At 38.4% G+C, this 19,090-nt stretch overlaps 1 protein-coding gene across 1 annotated transcript in view; it reads right to left on the reverse strand.

Annotated features, from left to right (window-relative positions):
• Nucleotides 1-4,126: 4,126 nt before the first annotated feature.
• Nucleotides 4,127-19,090, reverse strand: part of tbx15 (T-box transcription factor 15) — a 90,400-nt gene continuing 75,436 nt past the window's right edge. The window contains exons 7-8 of the mRNA XM_041211509.1: nucleotides 14,908-15,005; nucleotides 4,127-6,107 (exon numbers count right to left, since the gene is read on the reverse strand). Of these exons, the coding sequence (XP_041067443.1) occupies nucleotides 5,329-6,107; nucleotides 14,908-15,005 (877 nt within the window). The 3' untranslated portion in view covers nucleotides 4,127-5,328. The remainder of the gene's footprint in view (nucleotides 6,108-14,907; nucleotides 15,006-19,090) is intronic.

Below are 19,090 nucleotides of genomic sequence, written 5' to 3' on the forward strand. Positions count from 1 at the left end.
ATCAAACCAAATCACACAAGGGATCCTAGGACAGTGTGGTCACCCTTACCACATCTGGAGCACTTATCATAGAAATGTGACATTGTTGGTGGTGCATCTGCAACAGATTTAAACTCTGTGCATAATTTGTTGCAACATATAAAATGTGCATAATTTTAGGAGACTCCAAATGATAAAATGGAAGGTTTTTTTTGCAATTTACTGCACCCGATAAGGAAATTTGGAACATGGTGGTCTACAAGAGATGTAATATTGACACCCAAATACATAGTTTATACAGAGAATGATGTTTGTGTGTAAGAAAATGAAAAGAAAGCATTTACATAACAGATTCACAATCAAAGTAAGCATTCCGGAATTATTTATTGAAACATTGCTCTGTCACTATATACACAATTTTGTGTATAGGCTACTTCCCAACACCTTTTACATATTACATACATCTGATTGATATGTTTAAGTATCTATATTTCTGATTTACCATTAATCATATAAATATGTATCTTTATAAACACATCACAAAACATTTATTTACTGCTATCATCAATAAAATCTGATTTTGTTACTTAAGGGTGACAATGTTAACTTCGGTGAAACTATACAATTGACATGACTTCCAAAATCTGTTAATAAAATTGATTTTAATACACATATCAGAATATCTACTATCCTGTTTCATGTCCAGTTGAGCCAAACCGCAGGTGTCAGCCACAGGAAGAAGCTCAGCTAGAATTTTGCATACAAAGAAGATGTCACTTTTTCTTCAATCTTGTTGCTCTATATCAAATTCTGCTTCAAGAGTAGCCAACCAATTTAAAAGCTGTAGTTTGCCTTTTGACATGCTTTTTGTTCCGGGATGATTTCCTAAATGATACATCATATAAGAATCATGGGGGGAATTGCTTGCACTCGCATTTCCATTCAATGGAAGCAATACACAGTGACTTTCGAAGCACCACACTGAATCGAAGCAAAATGGTGTCTCCTTTGTATCCAAATTGGGAATGTCCTACATACAAGTTCCAAAACCAGCAGTGAGATGCTAAATTCTGATTATCATTCCTTTTGTGGAGATCAACATTGATCATTACTGTTATCCAGAAAACTGCTCCATGAGGGTCATCGTCAATGACAGCAGATTATGAAATATTCAAACTTAAAAGACAAATTGCTGTAATAAGGATCAGGTTGCAACCAATGCAGAACTTGTTGCAGTTGAACTGTTTATCAATGTTTACATGATGACCTATTGCCCTAACAACATGACTATGACCTAACTGCCTGGTTCAAATATCTTATTTTCCTTCTGCAGTTCAAAACCATGATTGTTGTTAGCAAATAATACTAGTATTGTCAAAAAATAGTTTTTTTAAGGTTTCATAAGTGAGCAGTTTAAGCAATATAATAAATAATTGTTAGACAATTTGAAATATGTTACTGGGCTTTTATTCAGAATCTTACCCCTGCAGCATTTGTGGGTATGTATTATAAACAGTATTTACTAGCACATTACCTGTCAGATGGTGTCCAGTATTTAGAAAGATAGATCTTTTGAGTTGCTCGTTATTTTAAAAGTTGCCTTTAGATAGGTTAAATGTTAAATTTAACTGAATTTCATAATCAGCAGAATTTCAATCTGGAGTAGATACAGTTTAAAATTTTGGTTGCGGTCATTCAATTTGCCCTGAAGTAAAATGTAGTCATCCAATGAATGTGTAGTCTCATGTAGTTACAGAAATAAAACTAAGGTTTACAGGAAAATAATATGAGCAAAGCAAAACCTCAGCCTGAATAAAGTTTTTAACATTGCTTGCTTTGAACTGGTTTGGTACTAAATTGACTCAGATTCTGAGGCTATACAAATGTATCTTGTTCCTGAGTTTGTGCAAATGTGAGGCTGAGACATGGTGCTGAATGAACCTAAGCAAGAAATGACCAGTCCAGTGTTGGGGCAGTTTGTTTTATCAGAAAATTGTGAAATTCAGAGCATTCTATGATTTTGGGTTGGTTTAGTTCAGGAGCAGTAATGATATCTTCAAACCACGTAAGTCATCGACCAAAGATGGATATACAATGGAGTTGAATGTACAGAAGCTGATGTTTGGACCACCATTTATCACCATATTAAAATGGTTACTTATTGGCAAAATGTCTTTTGGGGACATATGGTAAAATGTGATGGTGGGGAAAGGGGAAGAATAAATGTAAATTAACAAAGAGTCCACTTGCCAACCAATCAGCATTTTCCTCTCATGAAGTATAAATTGTTCCCTTTACTGTTGGTTTATCTTGCGACCTCTTCTGATGAGTGCAAGATGAAAAATTTTGATAGCATGTTCCTTTTTCAGCAATACTCAAGTTTGTACTACCAAGTGGCTATTAAACTAACAAAATACTAAAGTTCTTATAACCACCAATGAAAAATGTTTAGTTATTTATTAAAGATTACACTCATAACTATGTATTTTGAAACCTGGTGAGCTCACGACTATGTGTAAAGCACTGTTCAGCTTATTCTTCCCAACAAAATATATTATCCAGTCCATAAAGCTCTCCTGTGTAATGTACCATGCAATCAAAAGAACTTTCCTATAGCTGTTTATATTCCATATAACAATGATGTTGGGTCCACAGATCTCCCCTTTGCAGCACATTATTTGATCTAAAGATCTACTTACCATAATGCTGTTTAATATATAGAGGTCTAATCCAATAAATGTTGCTGTATAATACAGATTCATCCTCAGTATAATCTCTTGTCCACCATAGAGTGCCTCATTGAGATGCACAATTCAATTCATAGAGTTCCTCTTAATGAATATTGCTTAGTTCGACCATCTCCCTAATGTAGTGCAATAAGCAGATCATGTTTATCTGAAGATAGTGTTGAAAGGTGGACACCTTATTCATGGGCACATATAAAAAGGAAAATAGAAATCTTGATCTTGTTTATAGATGCAGGCCTAATCTGTACTAGAAAAATCTATACCAAGATAATAAGTGACCACTCGTTAGCATTGGTTTGTCCAAGACAAAGGCTTTTCTGACAAGGATTTTTCACATTTGTTTAGGAAACTATTAGACTTCTGGACAAATATGTTGGAAAATCAGATGCCTGTCCACAAGGTTGTTTATCATTATAAAACTTTTCCTGTGAGTTTGCTGTTAAATTTGACCATCTGAGGGATTTTCAACTTTTTTTCAGGTGTACAATGGAAGGAATTCTTTGCGGTAGAAAGAAGAATTTAAATTTCTTTCTGAGAATTTATAGGATTTAATCCTAAAGCCTATAAATTTGTTCAGGTAGATGTTGGAAGCTCTGCAGAACAGTTTGGCTTTTCCCAGAAAGTGCATAATAATTATTTGTAAAGCAGTTCCATAACTGATCCACTTATCCCTCTTGTGGAAAGAGACAGCTTCACAAATGTTCTGGGGATGTGAAAGGACAATATTTGCAATCAAGGAATAATTGAATGTAGTATACAGGAAGCTATGATTGGTTTAGTTATTATTGTAGAGCAGTGGTGAAAAAAAGTGGCTGTGCAGGGAAAGGTTTATTCCCTTCAGAAATTTTGCAGAAAATTCCAAAGGGAATTTGGAAACTCTTATAGAATGTTTAAACATACATCTGCACCTGAGCTCACTAATTGACTAAAAATAAGATGATCTAAACACACAAAGAAGGAATTTTAGAAAATGGCCCAAATTCACTATCATTTAGAACTTTTTAATAAATCTGATTTTTTTAAAAATTCATTCTAATTTCAAATAGAAGGGTTCAATCTAAATAATAGAGAAAGGGGATGCAGTTGAATGGAGTCAGCCCGATAACATATGGGGTCAGACATTTAGCCAGATTTCAGTCCCCAAACACGCAGTTAGTTGCTGCAGCTGTGTATTGCATTGCTTCAACCTCTCTTGTTTCAATTAACAGACATAACGCTGCCTGAATGGCGCAGGTCTTAATTATGTCTGTTGCCGGCAATTAGTGAAAGTTGTCTTGAACTTTGCCTATTTCCAACATAAATGCATTAACCCTTCATTATTTTCCAATGCGCCACAAGCCACTTCATAAGCACAATTGTATGGGAGCATTTGTTTATAAGGAACATTTTCACAAGCATTGTTTCATTCCCCACACATTTTTAATTTGATTTACAGATCAGTTTACAGGAGGTTGCTTCTTTACAGGCACAATTATTTGAACCAGAGAAAGTTCCCATATTAGATTAGCAAATCCAAACAGCACAAAAGAGTCAAGAGCTTCCTTGCATGTAGTTCGCCAAGTTCTGTGATCATCTTGATAAGTGCCGATTCTTCTTTTGGTGAAGGTATGTTGTTCTATACATCCAGCGACTGAGCAAATTTTGTGTGCCTTTCTGCTACTTCATATGGCACACCCAATGGGACAGCCTAATACACTTATCACCTAAAAGGGTTATTTAATGACTTTTGTACTTTGCCACTTGCACAGCATTGTCCCCATCTGGATGAGTGCACAGTTGGTTGAGAGGAGCTTTTTAGAAGTAACAAGGTTACTCCTAAATGTATATCTGTCTTCAGCATTGATTAGAAATGTTTGCATTTTCTTCACAGTGAACTCAAATAGATACACTGTACTTTCTACGCTTTGTTCAAGTTAGGTATTGTAATCGCCAACATTACAGTTTTGCAAAATTGCAAAAGAAAAAGGAAAAAAAGACAAATGAGCTTGTTTCTCAGAAACTTAAAACAAAGTTCGTCTATTAAGGGCCTATACACAAAGCGATGTTGGAATGGGCCATTCTTGAAATACTACAGTATCTCCAACTGCATGATGAGACAATTCTGAACACATCAATATGGAACTCAGCACAGTAAGTGTCCAAAAATGGGACATAATACTCCCAAGTATTGAGAAAGGTAAGCAATCTTTCCTCAAAACTGGACAACATATTTTGTCCACATTCATTGCAAATTATGTCTGTTGCTGCAATGCATTTGTTCAGTTTCTGGAAAAAACAGAATTATGTATTTGCTCTGTAACCTGTGTAAAAGGGCAAATATCAGCAATTCTAGACAATGATAGAGACCCAATTTCATTTTTATCTTCTGTGCTCTGTATAGTTTAGCTAAGTTTTTGCTTATCCCAATATCACTACAATTTCAGAGATTAGTGGTTTATGGCTGCTTGTAGGACAGTTAACTTAGGAAGATTAGTAATAATATGCTTTGGAGACATAATTTTACTGTTGCTGGTGCTGACATCAATTTGCTGTAGAGTGCCCAGTGCATAGTGCTGTATGTGTATGGACAACTCAGGTAAAGATTTTTTGTTAAATATTGCTTTTATACCATGTGCACTGACATTTGTGAAGAACTCCCTGGGACAGTCCCATATTGTCTGGTGTCACACGCATTCTGAGGCTGCTGGGAAGGAGTGGAGCCAATCACATGCATCCCATCCATTCCCGTGGACAAGAACTGTCTCTCGCTGAAGGCCCCATTGGGAGAAGAGGAGCAGAGTAAAGTGCTTTGGGAGGCATTAAGTTTCTCAGGGCCAGCTGCCAGTCTGGGGGAGGCAGAGAAGTTGTAACCATAAAGGTTATATGGGTTGTGTAATGAGAAGGCATTGTAGGAGCTCTGTTGGACATGACTACCACTAAACATGTGAGATGAAGAGGTGTTAGAGGTAGGACTTCCTGTTTGCATGACGTATTGAAATTGGGAAGCAGTAAATGGTGGCAGTTGACTGCTGTAAGCATCCATCTTGTTGTTTCCTTGTAAAGAAGAAGGGGTGGGTACTGCAGAGATTAATGAAGAAGTCCTCTGTGGAACAAATGTTTCTGATGGTGGTTGAGAAGAAGCACTGGGACCTTGTAATCGATTGTAGCCACCCTCAGCTAGAGCAGGATAACTCTGCAGGGTAGCCATGTTGCCACGGGCACAGGCTGGATATTCAGAGAGGTTGAGATTGCAGAGTTGGCTCTCCCTGCAGCCAACATTAAAGGTGTTGGGGGCCAGATGGAAAGTAGGCGGGGAGCAGGATGGTGACAGGAGATGGGAAGATGCTGAAGGGGATGGAGTTCCTGGGCTAGAAGTTGTTGGAGATGTTCCTGTGCTCCCTCCTGAAACCAAAACAGAAAACACCAGATATTGAAACAGTTTCCAATCTTTTGCAAGTTATCCCACAAGTAAGGATGACTTCATAGCCCCATAGGAAAGTGTCACTGATGTGCAAGGTTAATTAAAATTTTATTCACAAGTAAAATTTATTTATTTCATTGTTGAAACGTAAAACATAAGATATAAGAGACCAAGAACAAACAAAGGACATTTGATAAACCATTCTATTTGTATCCCAAAGATTATTCATCATAACATATCACACCTATAAATTTTCAATCTTCTTTGCAATCAGATCTGTTTTCAGTTTGTTTGCAGAAGTTAATCAACGCACCATTAACTGTTCTTTCTGATATTGTTCCATATGCTCATTCCATGGTGGAAAAGATTTTTTTTCTGATTTCTCGTCTCAGTTGAATCTGAAAATTTTAACTAACCTTCTAGTTCTATACTCAGAGCCCAAGTCTAATAGCTGAACATTACGTATACATTCATACCTCCCAGCTTTTTAAAAATCCAGTGTCATTTTGTTCTTGGTACAGCCCCGTTTCTGCTTGAAAACAGGGCCAGAGCAAGCAGGAAATAAAGGGGCAGAAGTTGGACCTCAATGTGCCATTTTTACTGGCATAATACCAATGCAACAAGGCCCAATTTCGGGGATCAATGCACTGCATTCAGTCCCATTCATCTGGAAATGAGGAGCCTATTGTCTGTTTTAAGTGTTGAAATTGGTCTGCAAAATGAACAACGTAGGAGACAGGACTGCTCTGTTCAGGATTCTTCAATATCCACCAACAAAAAGTGAACTTTTTAAAAACAACATATTGTAAGCATTTGTTTGGAGCCAGGAGGATAACACTGGACCCACAAAGTAGGTAGTAGACTCCACCACACTATCCATCATGCGGTGGGGACTCAGGCAGTCCAAACTACTGGTGCACAGAAATCAACTCCCTTTTAAGTGAAAAGCAAAATACTGTGGATGCTGGAAATCTGAAACAAAAACAAAAATTGTTAGAAAACTCAGCAGGTCTGACAGCATTTGTGGAGTGAAAGACAGAGTTAATGTTGGGTCCTTACTCGAAACGTTAACTCTGTCTTTCTCTCCACAGATGCTGTCAGACCTGCTGAGTTTTTCCAGCAATTTTTGTTTTTGTCCCTTTTAAGTGATTTCTGCACCTCAGCCTCCTTCAGCAGTGCTAAAACATGTGTTGGCCTTGGATTTAGCTCATTCATTTGCTTCCCTAACCACCTCCACCTGCTCCTGCAGTAAACATTGTTGTGCTGGCTGCAGTTAGCTGTATGTCTTTTTGCAAGATGGAACACAACTCACATTGCTTCTCTAGAGAATCAAAGCCTTCTGATGTACCATTACTCAAAGAACTGCAGATATATAGTTTTGGCATGTACGCTGCTATCGTTCTCCCTCTCGCTGTTTACTCCTCCCTCCTGCTCCTCCTCCTCTTCCTCTCAGAATGGGATTTCTACATAGACCTACATGAAGAATCAACTACAGTTCTAAAAACCCCTAGTTAGCAGCAACTACAAGGACGTGCAAATCTTTTGTCAAAAGAACACAAAATGCTGTTTAAAAACATTGTCCTCATAAACCCTGTATAGTTGTACCTAAGAATAGCTGTGGACCCCTTGAAATACCATTAATGTCAGCATATAAGTCAACCTTTGAAGCCTCAAAAAATCCTTCCAAAAACAGTACTCAATTTATATGCCAAGTATAAAAGTGAACCGCTGGCGTGGGTGTAGGTGGTTGTCATCTTTGTCGTTCACCACATAGGGTCTGCTCTATATGAGTGTGTCTTAAACTCCTTGCATCTTTGCAACACAGCCCATATCACCTGCTTGATCCCTCTTGCGCCAGGTTATAAGATACCGGTGAGTAAAACATCCATTTGTGGGGTAAAAAATTGAGGCTGATTACTAATGCCTAATAGTAATAGATATTGTTATTATAAAATAATAATAGCATGTTGTAGCTGAAAAATGGGGCCTTCTTATACACCGGTCAACTTATATGCCACAATCTACAGTGGTCATTTGAAATGGTTGCCTGATGACCTGTAATGCCCATGGTTAAAGGGACGGAGCAGGAGGTGGTGTTAATCAAACAGTGAAGTTGTTAAATGGAATTAAATTCTATGGAATGGGTGAGTAATTGCATCACTTGATGCTGATTTGAATGTATTGGCCAATGGAAAGGAAAATTGGGCTGGGTTTATATATTGCAGCTGACTCGCTACTGTCCGCTTTGTGTCACTCCTGTATGGAATCATGGAATGCTTACAAGCATCAGGAGGCCATTCAGCCCGGTGCGTGTGCCAGCCCTGCAATTTCTTTTCTTCAGGTAATGATCCAATTGCCATTTGAAAGCCATGTTTGAATTTGTTCCTCTCACCGCTGACTCAGAAGATTGTAGGTTCAAGTCCTACTCCAAGACTTGAGCATAAAAATCACAAGTTACATTCCAGTGCAGTACTGAGAGAGTTGGAGGTCTTTATGTTGAGATGATAGACCGAGGACCATCTGCCTTCTCAGGTGGATATAAAATTCCTATGGTGCTATTTTGAACAGCATAGGAGTTATGCCAGTGACCTGACCAATATTCATCCCTCAATCAACATCACAAAAACAGATTATATGGTAATTATCATATTTTTAAAAATTCATTGGATGTGGGCATCGCTGGCCAGGCCAACATTTATTGCTCATCCTAATTGCCCTTCAGAGGGCATTTAAGGGTCAACCACATGGCTGTGGGTATGGAGTCACATGTAGGCCAGACCAGGTAAGGACAGCAGATTTCCTTCCCTAAAGGACATTAGTGAACCAGATGGGTTTCTTTTACAACAATGGACAATGGTTTCATGGTCATCATTAGACTTTTAGTTCCAGGTGTTTTATTGAATTCAAATTCCACCATCTGCTGTGGTTGGAATTTGAACCCAGGTCCCCAGAGCATTATCCTGGGTTTCTGGATTACTTGTCCAGCAACAATACCACTATGCCACCGCCTTCCCCATTGCTGTTTGTGGGAGCTTGCTGGGCACATATTGGCTGCTGTGTTTCCTACATTACAATAATGACTACATTTCAAAAGTACTCCAATGTCTGCAAAGCACTATAGGATGTCCTGTTGTAGTGAAAAATGCTACATAAATGTAAGCCTTTCTTTTCTTTTGTAATATAGTGCCAGTGAATGCAGTTTTGTGCTATGGGCTTGAACCTAGGAGACCAGATTGAGAAAAGACAGAATACTCTTGGCCAGACCAAATATTATGGATTGTTACTAAAATACAGCATCATCTAACAGAATGAAGTAACTATGTAAGATGAATCAAAATATAAAAATAAATCAATCTGCCAAACTTGGAGCTACTCCAATCCATGGTTGAAAAGAAAACTGCATTTTATTCAACTTTTGGCACTTGTACAACATTTTCCCAGTGACTTTTTTTCTGTCTTTTCTATGACATCATAAAAGACTGTCTTAAGCAACAAGGATTTATTACACATATAGAATGTGTCTCCAATTGAAAACAATGGGAGAGTGTGAGAGAAGTAAAACCATGCGTTGCTCTGGGCAGTATGAAATTGGCATACACAAGAATACTCAATTGGTTTTAAATAAGAGGAAAACATAAGTCGTATCCATTGCCAATTAGGCCAAAGAACAAAATAATCCATTATTTGACTTGCATATTTCTTTGCATTAATACAATGATTTCATATTGAATCAATTCAAAAGTACATATAATTGGTTTTAACACTACATTTAAGAAGTTCGGAATATCATAGAAAGACATTTTGCTTATTCCATAATCTACACTGAATCTCAAATACAATACGCAACAATTATCTACCTGCAAATAAATATTGGAAAGAAAATACTAACAATGCACCACGGCATCTAATAGTAAGATGGAAGTTCCTCCACCATTATTCTCCAAATGGTTAAAAGTATCAAAATGAGTTGTATTATCTGGGAGAAGCACATTCCTAGGGAAAGGAATGAACAAGTGAAGAATACCGTCTTCATGCAGATCTAGAAGCAGATTTATTGCCTTCTCTCCCAGCTGGAAAATTGTGTGTGGCTCAGAAAGGAAAAGTAATTTCAAGGTAAAAAGGAAAAATATAATTAACATTTACAATGAAAGAAATGTTGAAATAAATTTTGCAAATTAGAATAGGCCAGTTCCGAACTACACAAGCCAAGATAACACTGTATGGCATGCATTCAGTGTCTATACCATTAAAATCCATCTTAGTATGATCATGAATACAACCATAGCGGCCTAGCCTAGCAGTTGCAATACATACTTCTCTGTCAGATGGACAAGATGTTGAGTTATTCAATCTGCCGCTCAAATTTGCTGGCCACAATAAGATTGAGCATTTAATTTTCATACTGACTGCACAGCATCTTTCTAAAATTTTGGCAAAGAACCTCAGAGTAAGGAAAATATAGCATAAAAACAAATGGCTGGAAAAGCTCAGCAGGTCTGGCAAAATTTCTGGGGAGAGAAACAGAGTTAACATTTTGAGTTGAATATGGCTCTCCTTCGGAACTGAAGGGAGGTAGAAATGTGATGGGTTTTGTACTCTTGGAAGAGGGGAGAGGGAGGTAGAATAAAAGGAAAGGTCTGGGATAGGTTAAAGGGCAAGAGAGATTTTATAACAAAGATGTCATGGAACAAAAGGCAAAGGGAGCGGTAATGGTTATAGCGAAGAAATAAATCATTGGTCCAGTGTACGTGCTAATAGCAGAATAATGGGCAGCTCCATATGAAAGCAAAAACATGATAGCAAGATTCAGACTGGCCCTTCTGGCAAAATAAAAAATCAAAATGGAGGATAGAATTCATGTCACAAGTTACTGAACTCAATGTTGAGTCCGGAAAGCTGTAGGAAGATGAGATATTGCTCCTCCAGCTTGCGCCGGCCTAAACTGGAACATTGCAGCAAGTCGAGGGCAGAAGTGTGAGCATGTGGGCAAGATGGTGAATTAAAATGGTAAGTGACCAAAAGGTTGGTATCATCTTTGCAGACTGAGTAGAGATGTTCCAAGAAGAGGTCACCCAGTCTGAGTTTGACCACCCACTATAAAGGAGACCGCATTGTGAACAGGAAATACAGCATACTAAATTGAACAAGTACATGTAAATTGCTGCTTCACCTTTTCATGCCTCATCCCCTTCCTATGGCACCTTCCCATGTATTTGCAGGCGGTGTAACACCAGCCCTTTTACCTCCTTTCTCCTCACTGCTCAAGGCCTCAAACCCTCCTTCCAGGTGAAGCAACAATTTACTTGTACTTTTTCTGAAGTTCAGAATGAGGGAGGCACCTTCTAATAAACACACGTACAACCTGAAATGATTTTTTAAAGTGGTGGAGATTAATAAAACTGAGTGCTGTTGTTTACCACTTTGTACACTTGGAAGACTCTATCTTAAATTTGTCACAAGCTATTTATTCCAACTTGCAGTTGTGTTTCACAGTCCACTAGTTTCAATGCTCATTTGACAAGTTTCTGAATTTGGAATTCAAGGCCGAGGGCGATCTAATATTTGAAAACTCCAGCTTCTATTTTGAACTGTCTTCCAGTCTGGAAGGACAGAAACAAGGGACATTACCGCTATCCCACCACCTCCCTTAAATGAGTATTATGCATCTATCTTTACTGAAGTCACAGTGAGATACTGGATGGGCTAAAAATTGATAAAGAGCAAGTTGTAGAGAGGCTGGCTGTATTTAAAGTGAATGAGTCGCCAGGGCCGGATGGGTGCATCCAACAATGCTGAGTGAATTATGGATAGAAGTTGCGGAGGCAATGGTCATAATCTTCCAATATTCTTTAGATACAGGGGAGGTGCCAGAGGACTGGAGAATTGCAAATGTTATATTCTTATTCAAAGAAGGATAAACCCAACAACTATAGGCCAGTCAGTTTGACCTCCATGGTGGGAAATCTTTTAGAAATAATAGTCTGAGGGTGAGGGTGGCCGGTGGGGGGGGCGGGGGGGGGGGGGGGGGCAGAATTAACAGTCACTTGGACAATTGAGGATTAATTAAGGAAAGCCAACGTGGATTTGCTAAAGTCAAATCATGCTTAACTAACTTGATTGAATGTTTTGATGAGATAACAAAGGGTTGGTGAGTGTTGGTAAATTTAAAATTTGCAGATCACACAATTGTTTAAAGTATTGTGAACAGTGAAGAGGATAGTGATAAAAGGACAGATGGACACATGGCAGATGAAATTTAATCCAGGGAAGTGTGAAGTGATACATTTTGGTAAAAACAACAGAGAAGGGCACTATTTTCTTCTTTCATGGGATGTGGGCATCACTGGCAAGGCCAGCATTTGTTGCCCATCCCTAATTTCCCTTGAACTGAGTGGTTTACTAGGCCATTACAGAGGGCAGTCAAGAGTCAACCACATTGCTATGGGTCTGGAATCACATGTAAGCCAGTATAGGTAAAGATGGCAGATTTCCTTCCCTAATGAATGTTCGTGAACCAGATGGATTTTTACAACAATTGGTGATAGTTTCATGATTGCCATGGTAGCCATCTACCATGGTAAGATTTGAATCCATGTCCCCCAGAACATTAGCCTAGGCCTTTGAATTATTAATCCAGGGATATTCCCACTCAGCCACCAACTTCCCAATAGAAAGGGTACAATTCTAAAAAGGAGGCAGGAACAGAGAGACCTGAGGGTGCATGTGCACAAACCATTGAAGGTAGCAAGGCAGATTGAGGAAGTGGTTAAAAAGGTATACGGGATCCTGGGCTTTATAAATAGAGGCATAGATTACAAAAGCAAGGAAGTTATGATGAATCTTTATAAAACATTGGTTTGGTCTCAACTGAGTACTGCATCCAATTCTGAGTACCACACTTTAGGAAGGATAACAAAACTTTAGGAAGAGTGCAGAAAAGATTTACAAGAATGGTTCCAGGGATGAGAAACTTCAACTATGTGGATAGATTGGAGGAGCTGGAGCTGTTCTCCTTGGAGAAGAGAAGATTAAGAGAAGATTTGTTCAAAATCTTGAGGGTAGACAGAAAGAAACTGTACCCATTGGTAGAAGAGTTGAGAACCAGAGGATGCCAATTTAAGATGATTGGCAAAAGAACCAATGGCAATATGAGAGAAAAAGTGTTTTATGCAGCGAGTGATTAGGTTCTGGAATGGACTGGTTGTTGGAAGCAGATTCAATTATGGCTTTCAAAAAGGAATTGGATAACCACCTGAAGAGAAAAAAAATTGCAGGCTCCAGGGAAGGCAGGGGAGTGGGACTAGCTAAATTGCTATTGCAATGTGCTGGCAGGGAAATGAAAGATCAAATGGCCTCTTTCTGTGCTGTAAGAATTCTATGAATCTTTGTTTCAATTGAGATACCAGTGAAAATTGTTGTGAGGTAATAGGTCTTCAATAGAAAAGTAACTGGAGACACATCCTGACAGAAAACTTTTTACCAAAGTCACAAATGTCATCCTTTGTGACTGTGGCAAAGATAAAGCTTCTCCTCACATCTTTCGCAACCTATCTGCTACTTTTGACCACACCATCCTCCTCCAAAGCCTCTTCTCCATTACCCAGCTGGGCAGAATTGCCCTCTATTCTTTTTTACCTCTTCCTCCACCCACACTGTTACTTCTGTTTTCCACCAGGTATCTTGGTCCCCTTCCTAGTTTGCATCCACGTTCTTCTCCTTGCCAACATCATCCAAAAACACAGTGCCAGTTTCCACATGTAAGCGGACTGCAACCAGCTCTAACTCAGCACCACCTCTCTTGGTCACTCTAAATTGTCAGACTGCTTGTCTGACATCCATGGATGAGAAGAAATTTTCTCCAATCACATCATGGGAAAATCAAAACCTTTGCCTTTGATCCCTGTAATAAATTTTATTCCCTAGGTACCAGCTCAATCCCTCTCCCTTGAAATTGTCTGAGACTGAAGCAGACTGTTTGCAACCGTAGTGTCGTACTTGACCATGAGATGTGCTTCCAAATGCATGCTCATGCCACAGCTAAGTCCACATATTCCCACCTTTATAACATTGTCTAATCCCACCTCTTCCTCAGCTCATTTTTGGCTGAAATCCTCATCAGCACCTTTACCTGTAGACTTGACTGTTCTAATGCATTTCTGGCCTCCCACATTCTTCCCTCCATAAACTTGAGGTCATCTAAAACTCTGCTGCCCATATCCTAACTCAACCAAATACTGTTCACCCTTCACCCCGGTTCTCACTGACTATGTTGGCTCCCAGTTAAGTAACTTCTTGATTTTAAAATTCTTTTTGTTGTTTTTAAATCCCTACACGACCTCATCCCTCCCTATCCCCGTAACCTTCTACATCCCCACAATGGAGGGTGCTACCTTCTTCCCTCCAATTTTGGTCCTTTGAGCATCCCCAATCTTAACTGCTCCTCCATTGGCGGCTGTTCTTTTAGCTGCCAAGACCCTAAACTCTGGAATTCCCTCCCCGAACATCTGCATCCCTCTTCCTCTTATTCCTCCTTTAAGATGTTCCTTAAAACGTACCTCTTTAACCAAGCTTTAGGTCATCTGCTTTAGGTCATCTAATATCTACTTGTATGGCTCAGTGGCAAATTTTTAAACAAAATTTGTGAAGCACCTTGAGTTACATTAATGGTGCTAGATAACTACAAGTTGTTATTGTTATTGCTAATCAAAGAGTGACAATGGCCATTTGAAATTCTGTAGCCTGTATGGCGGAAAAAAAACTAAAAATACAGGTAAACATTACCTTGTTGCTTCTGCATGTTGGTAAAATCCTCAAAGGTGAGGGTCCGAACAGGAGGTCTCCAGAAGGCATATGTCTCCATGATGGCTTCTAAGCCAGTTCTGCTCAAAAGAAAGCAAAGAGGAAATATAACTGTGTATGGCTTCAACACAAATCAATCTCCCTATTGTCCTGTTTCCAGCTGGAGCATTTTTTTCTCACACTGTTCCAGTCAGATTTATGTTCCAGCATTTTCCACAAAATCTAATCTTAACCCCTTAACCTGCTCACTTTATAGAGCGGGAAATCCTTATTTTGAGTCTCAGCTCTTCTAAATTCTTAGGCTGTGAAGAGGTGTTGTTCAATTTTGCAATTTTTACCTATAAGGCCCTAATTGGTCTTCCATAATTATTACACACATGTTCTAAGAACACTCATTTATTTCTTAAAATAATTTCTTAAAATAATTTATTTAAATGTACATGGCTTACAGGCAGGTTTTATCAAGATATTAGCTGGTGTTTAATCCAAAGGCACAGCACTGTAAAATAGACAGGATTTTGGTTTAATGGTTCCACGTCATTAAGTTCTGAAAGATAATTGATGTCAATGTAACTTTTCACACATTTACTGTCCATGAATTACTTCTGCCTTCCTATTTCTTTTGTATACCTCTGATCCTACAACAAAAGAAAATATTAAGTGCAGAAGTAACTTTTCTATTAAAAGGGTGTTGAGTACTTAGAATAGATTACAAGCGATGGAAGAAGAAACCTTAATGAGTTACAAGAAAGAACTCACAAGATTCTGATCAGGATTTAGGATTATTAGAAAGGTACCAAGAGAATACAGTCAACAGGTGGGTTAGTTAGGCCAAAGATCTTCTCCTGTCTGAGCTATTTTCCTAAGTAGCTTACCAACATGAGGTATAGAAGACTGTGGCCCAATAAGAGGGGCATGAGTTTGAATTCCATTTCTTCTGAAAGGAAAGGTAACTGGGTGAATCAGCTACAGAAACTGGGAGAGTGAGGAAAAGAGGGAGGGTGGGATGCAGCACAAGATAAAGCATTGGGAGCAAGTTGTAAAATTGCATAGAGGTGTAAAATTGCAAGGAGGTGTAAAAGATAATAAGAAGGCAAACTAAGGTAAGAGGACAGATGTAAAAAGAGAGTCACAAGCTTTACATTGGAGGGAGGTACAAAAGAGGACAGGCAAACATAGGAGACTATTCAGCACAAAATAAATCAGGTGATGAGGCCAGATGATTTTGTGGGAGAGTTTTAAATGAGGTTGAAAGAAGACTCTAGAGAAATAAGTCATTTGAAAGACTTTGCAATGCTTAGTTTGATTAATTTTGTATTGAAGAAGCAGGCTGACAACCAATGGGATTCTGTGTGGCTATATCTAATCACAAGTGGATGGGTATGTGGTTCACGCTATAAGTAAACCTGATGCTGGCAGAAAAAGAAAGTGCCACTGCTAACGTACGCTTGTGATTATTCGGTCGCATCTGTTTCATGTACACCTCAACCACATAATCAAACCCAGCTGAAACACGTTACGGTTATAACTCTTTCTGAGGCAATGTATCTAATAGTAAGCACGTACTGGAAATATGTTTCCATGGAGGCGTAGTAGCAAAACAATTTCTTAGCAAACAAGCAAAACAAGAGAGGGAATAAGCAAATTTAAAGACTAAAATATTTTACATCTGTCCTCATACTTCAGTTTGTCCGCTTATTATTCTTCACACCTCTCTGGTTCTGCAGAATACTCACTATGCATTCTTACACCTTTCTCCCAATCCTGTAACTTGTCCTCCTTCCCACTCTCTCTCTTTTCACCTGATTTCCACCTGAAACGGTGAGGTATAATAGAAGCATAATAGCGTGTGTTAATGTAAGGCCTCCAAGTGTAGGCTGTATATTTTTCTTATATGTAGTTGAAAATGTCAACTGCTGTATATAACATTGAATTTCTACATGAAGTTATTTCAAGCCTGTCCAGATAGAAAACTGTTGCATTCCTGATTCCTGTTAATCTGTACCGTTAACCAAGTCTGCCTTTAATCTAACTCACACTAATTCTTGTATTTCACCAGACCAGTCTCAGAGGATTTCTGTATTCCCTCTGCTGTCTCACATGTTTGCAAGTCCTCATTCAGCAAGTAGTTTTACTTCCATCACCATTTATCCTACTGAAGCTCTGTCTAATTAGAGAAGCCATCCATCACTGTGTTCCTATAGTATGTGTGTATTGCTATTGCAAACACCTCAGGCCATATGGAATTGTAGTTGGGTTGGCTAGTAGTATGGCTGTTGTACACTCCAGATATCCAGGTGACGTACTCAGAACTCCAAGTTTAAGCTGCAGACTTCATCTCAACAATTAATTTATCTATATCCAATAATATAAACAATCACAATTGATTTCCACAGGCTGTAAAGTTTTTGAAGAAGTATTACATGACAGAAATCAAAAATTGAATACAATTATAATGAATCAACTATATCACACAACATGAAAGAGATAACCAAATTTATATGTACCCCTTTTACAGTGTGATGTTGCATAGTATCAAAGAAATTACAATGGTTTTAGTGGAATGAAATTATTATTTGTTAAAGATTATAAATAGCCTACAGCTAATCATCACTGCACAAAATAGCAGAAATGGGAGTCATCAATACTGCAAAAAATTGTGAAACATGGCAAGGGTTACTAATACTGGACTTTGCAAGACGGTTATGTTTTAAAATGCCTCCTTTAACTTAAAGTGAAACAGAATGTTCTGGATTGGTGGATGGTGAGGTCATACTAAAAATCTCCACCCATAAACTGGCCTACCTGGCTACCATGAAGAAGAAACTCAAACAGAAACCTACTGAAATATTAAATGATAGTTTCCACGCTTTTCCACAATAACTCACAGTGAAGGGACAGATGCTTTGGAGACACCGGGAGAGGTGGGGGGGCTACGGAGAGAGAGAGAGAGATAAAGCCTCAACTATTTACAATTTGTATCAATGACTTGGATGAAAGGACTGAAGGTGTGGTTGCTAAATTTGCTGATGACACAAAGTTAGGTAGGAAAGTAAGTTGTGAAGAGAACATAAGGAGCATAAAGGGGCATAGATAGGTTAAGTGAGTGGGCAAAAATTTGGTAGATGGAGTATAATGTGGGAAAATGTGAACTTGTCCTTTTTAGCAGGAAGAATGGAAAGGCAGCATATTATTTAAATAGAGAGAGATTGCTGAACTCTGAGGTACAGAGGGATCTGGGTGTCCTGGTACATGAGTCACAAAAAGTTAGTATATAGGTACAGCAAGTGATTAGAAAGGCAAATGGAATGTTGTCATTTATTGCAAGGGAGTGAAATATAAAAGTAGGAATGTTTTGCCACAGTTGTACAGGGCAATGCTGAGACCACATCTAGAGTACTGTGTCAAGTTTTGGTCCCCTTATTTAAGAATGAATATAAATGCATTAGCAGTTCAGAAAAGTTTCACTCAGCTGATACCTGGGATGGTTCTTATAATGCTACACATCTGCCAGAAGTGCATTGTAGGATAAGATGAGTTGTAAGACATATTCAATGTTGTTAATTAGTTAATGCAAAAGTACATTTTCTTTAGTTTGGTGTATTAGTTGCCTGTTGAGTAATGTTTCAGCTTTATTTATTTTATTTGTTACAGTAAAAGTCTTAAACACATATGATTTTGTCCTTCAGTAATTTCCATTGGTCACTGAGAAAACTTTTAAAAAGTTATCAGCCTCTGGGGGGACCTTAACGCAAATTACTGTAGTTTTGAATTTTAGGAACCTTTCCACTCCACTAGGTCACTTTACTATATACAGTATTTCAACAACCGGAGTTGCAATCTCTTCAGTCAAAGATGTGGAAAAACAATGGCCTAAACCCCTAAAGCTTCCACTAATCCGTGGTGGTTTTGGTGGAAATTGGCTAAAGCAGTGTAAAAGATTAGGAATTTTAAGCACAAGTTATATTGAGCATAAATCCAGTTTCTGCTTTCTTTAACACTGGCTTAAGAAAACTTCAGGCCAAAGTTGCACCCACCCAATCCCCTCCATGAAACTGACCACATAACCGTTCAAGAAGGCTCTTAAAATTAAGGGTTTTTTTTAAAGCATAAAGCCACTAATTTTTAATGCACTAAGGTTCTTAAAGTTACTAAATATTTAAAA

The sequence above is a fragment of the Carcharodon carcharias genome, chromosome 18, assembly GCF_017639515.1.
Source record: "Carcharodon carcharias isolate sCarCar2 chromosome 18, sCarCar2.pri, whole genome shotgun sequence".
Lineage (NCBI taxonomy): Eukaryota > Metazoa > Chordata > Chondrichthyes > Lamniformes > Lamnidae > Carcharodon > Carcharodon carcharias.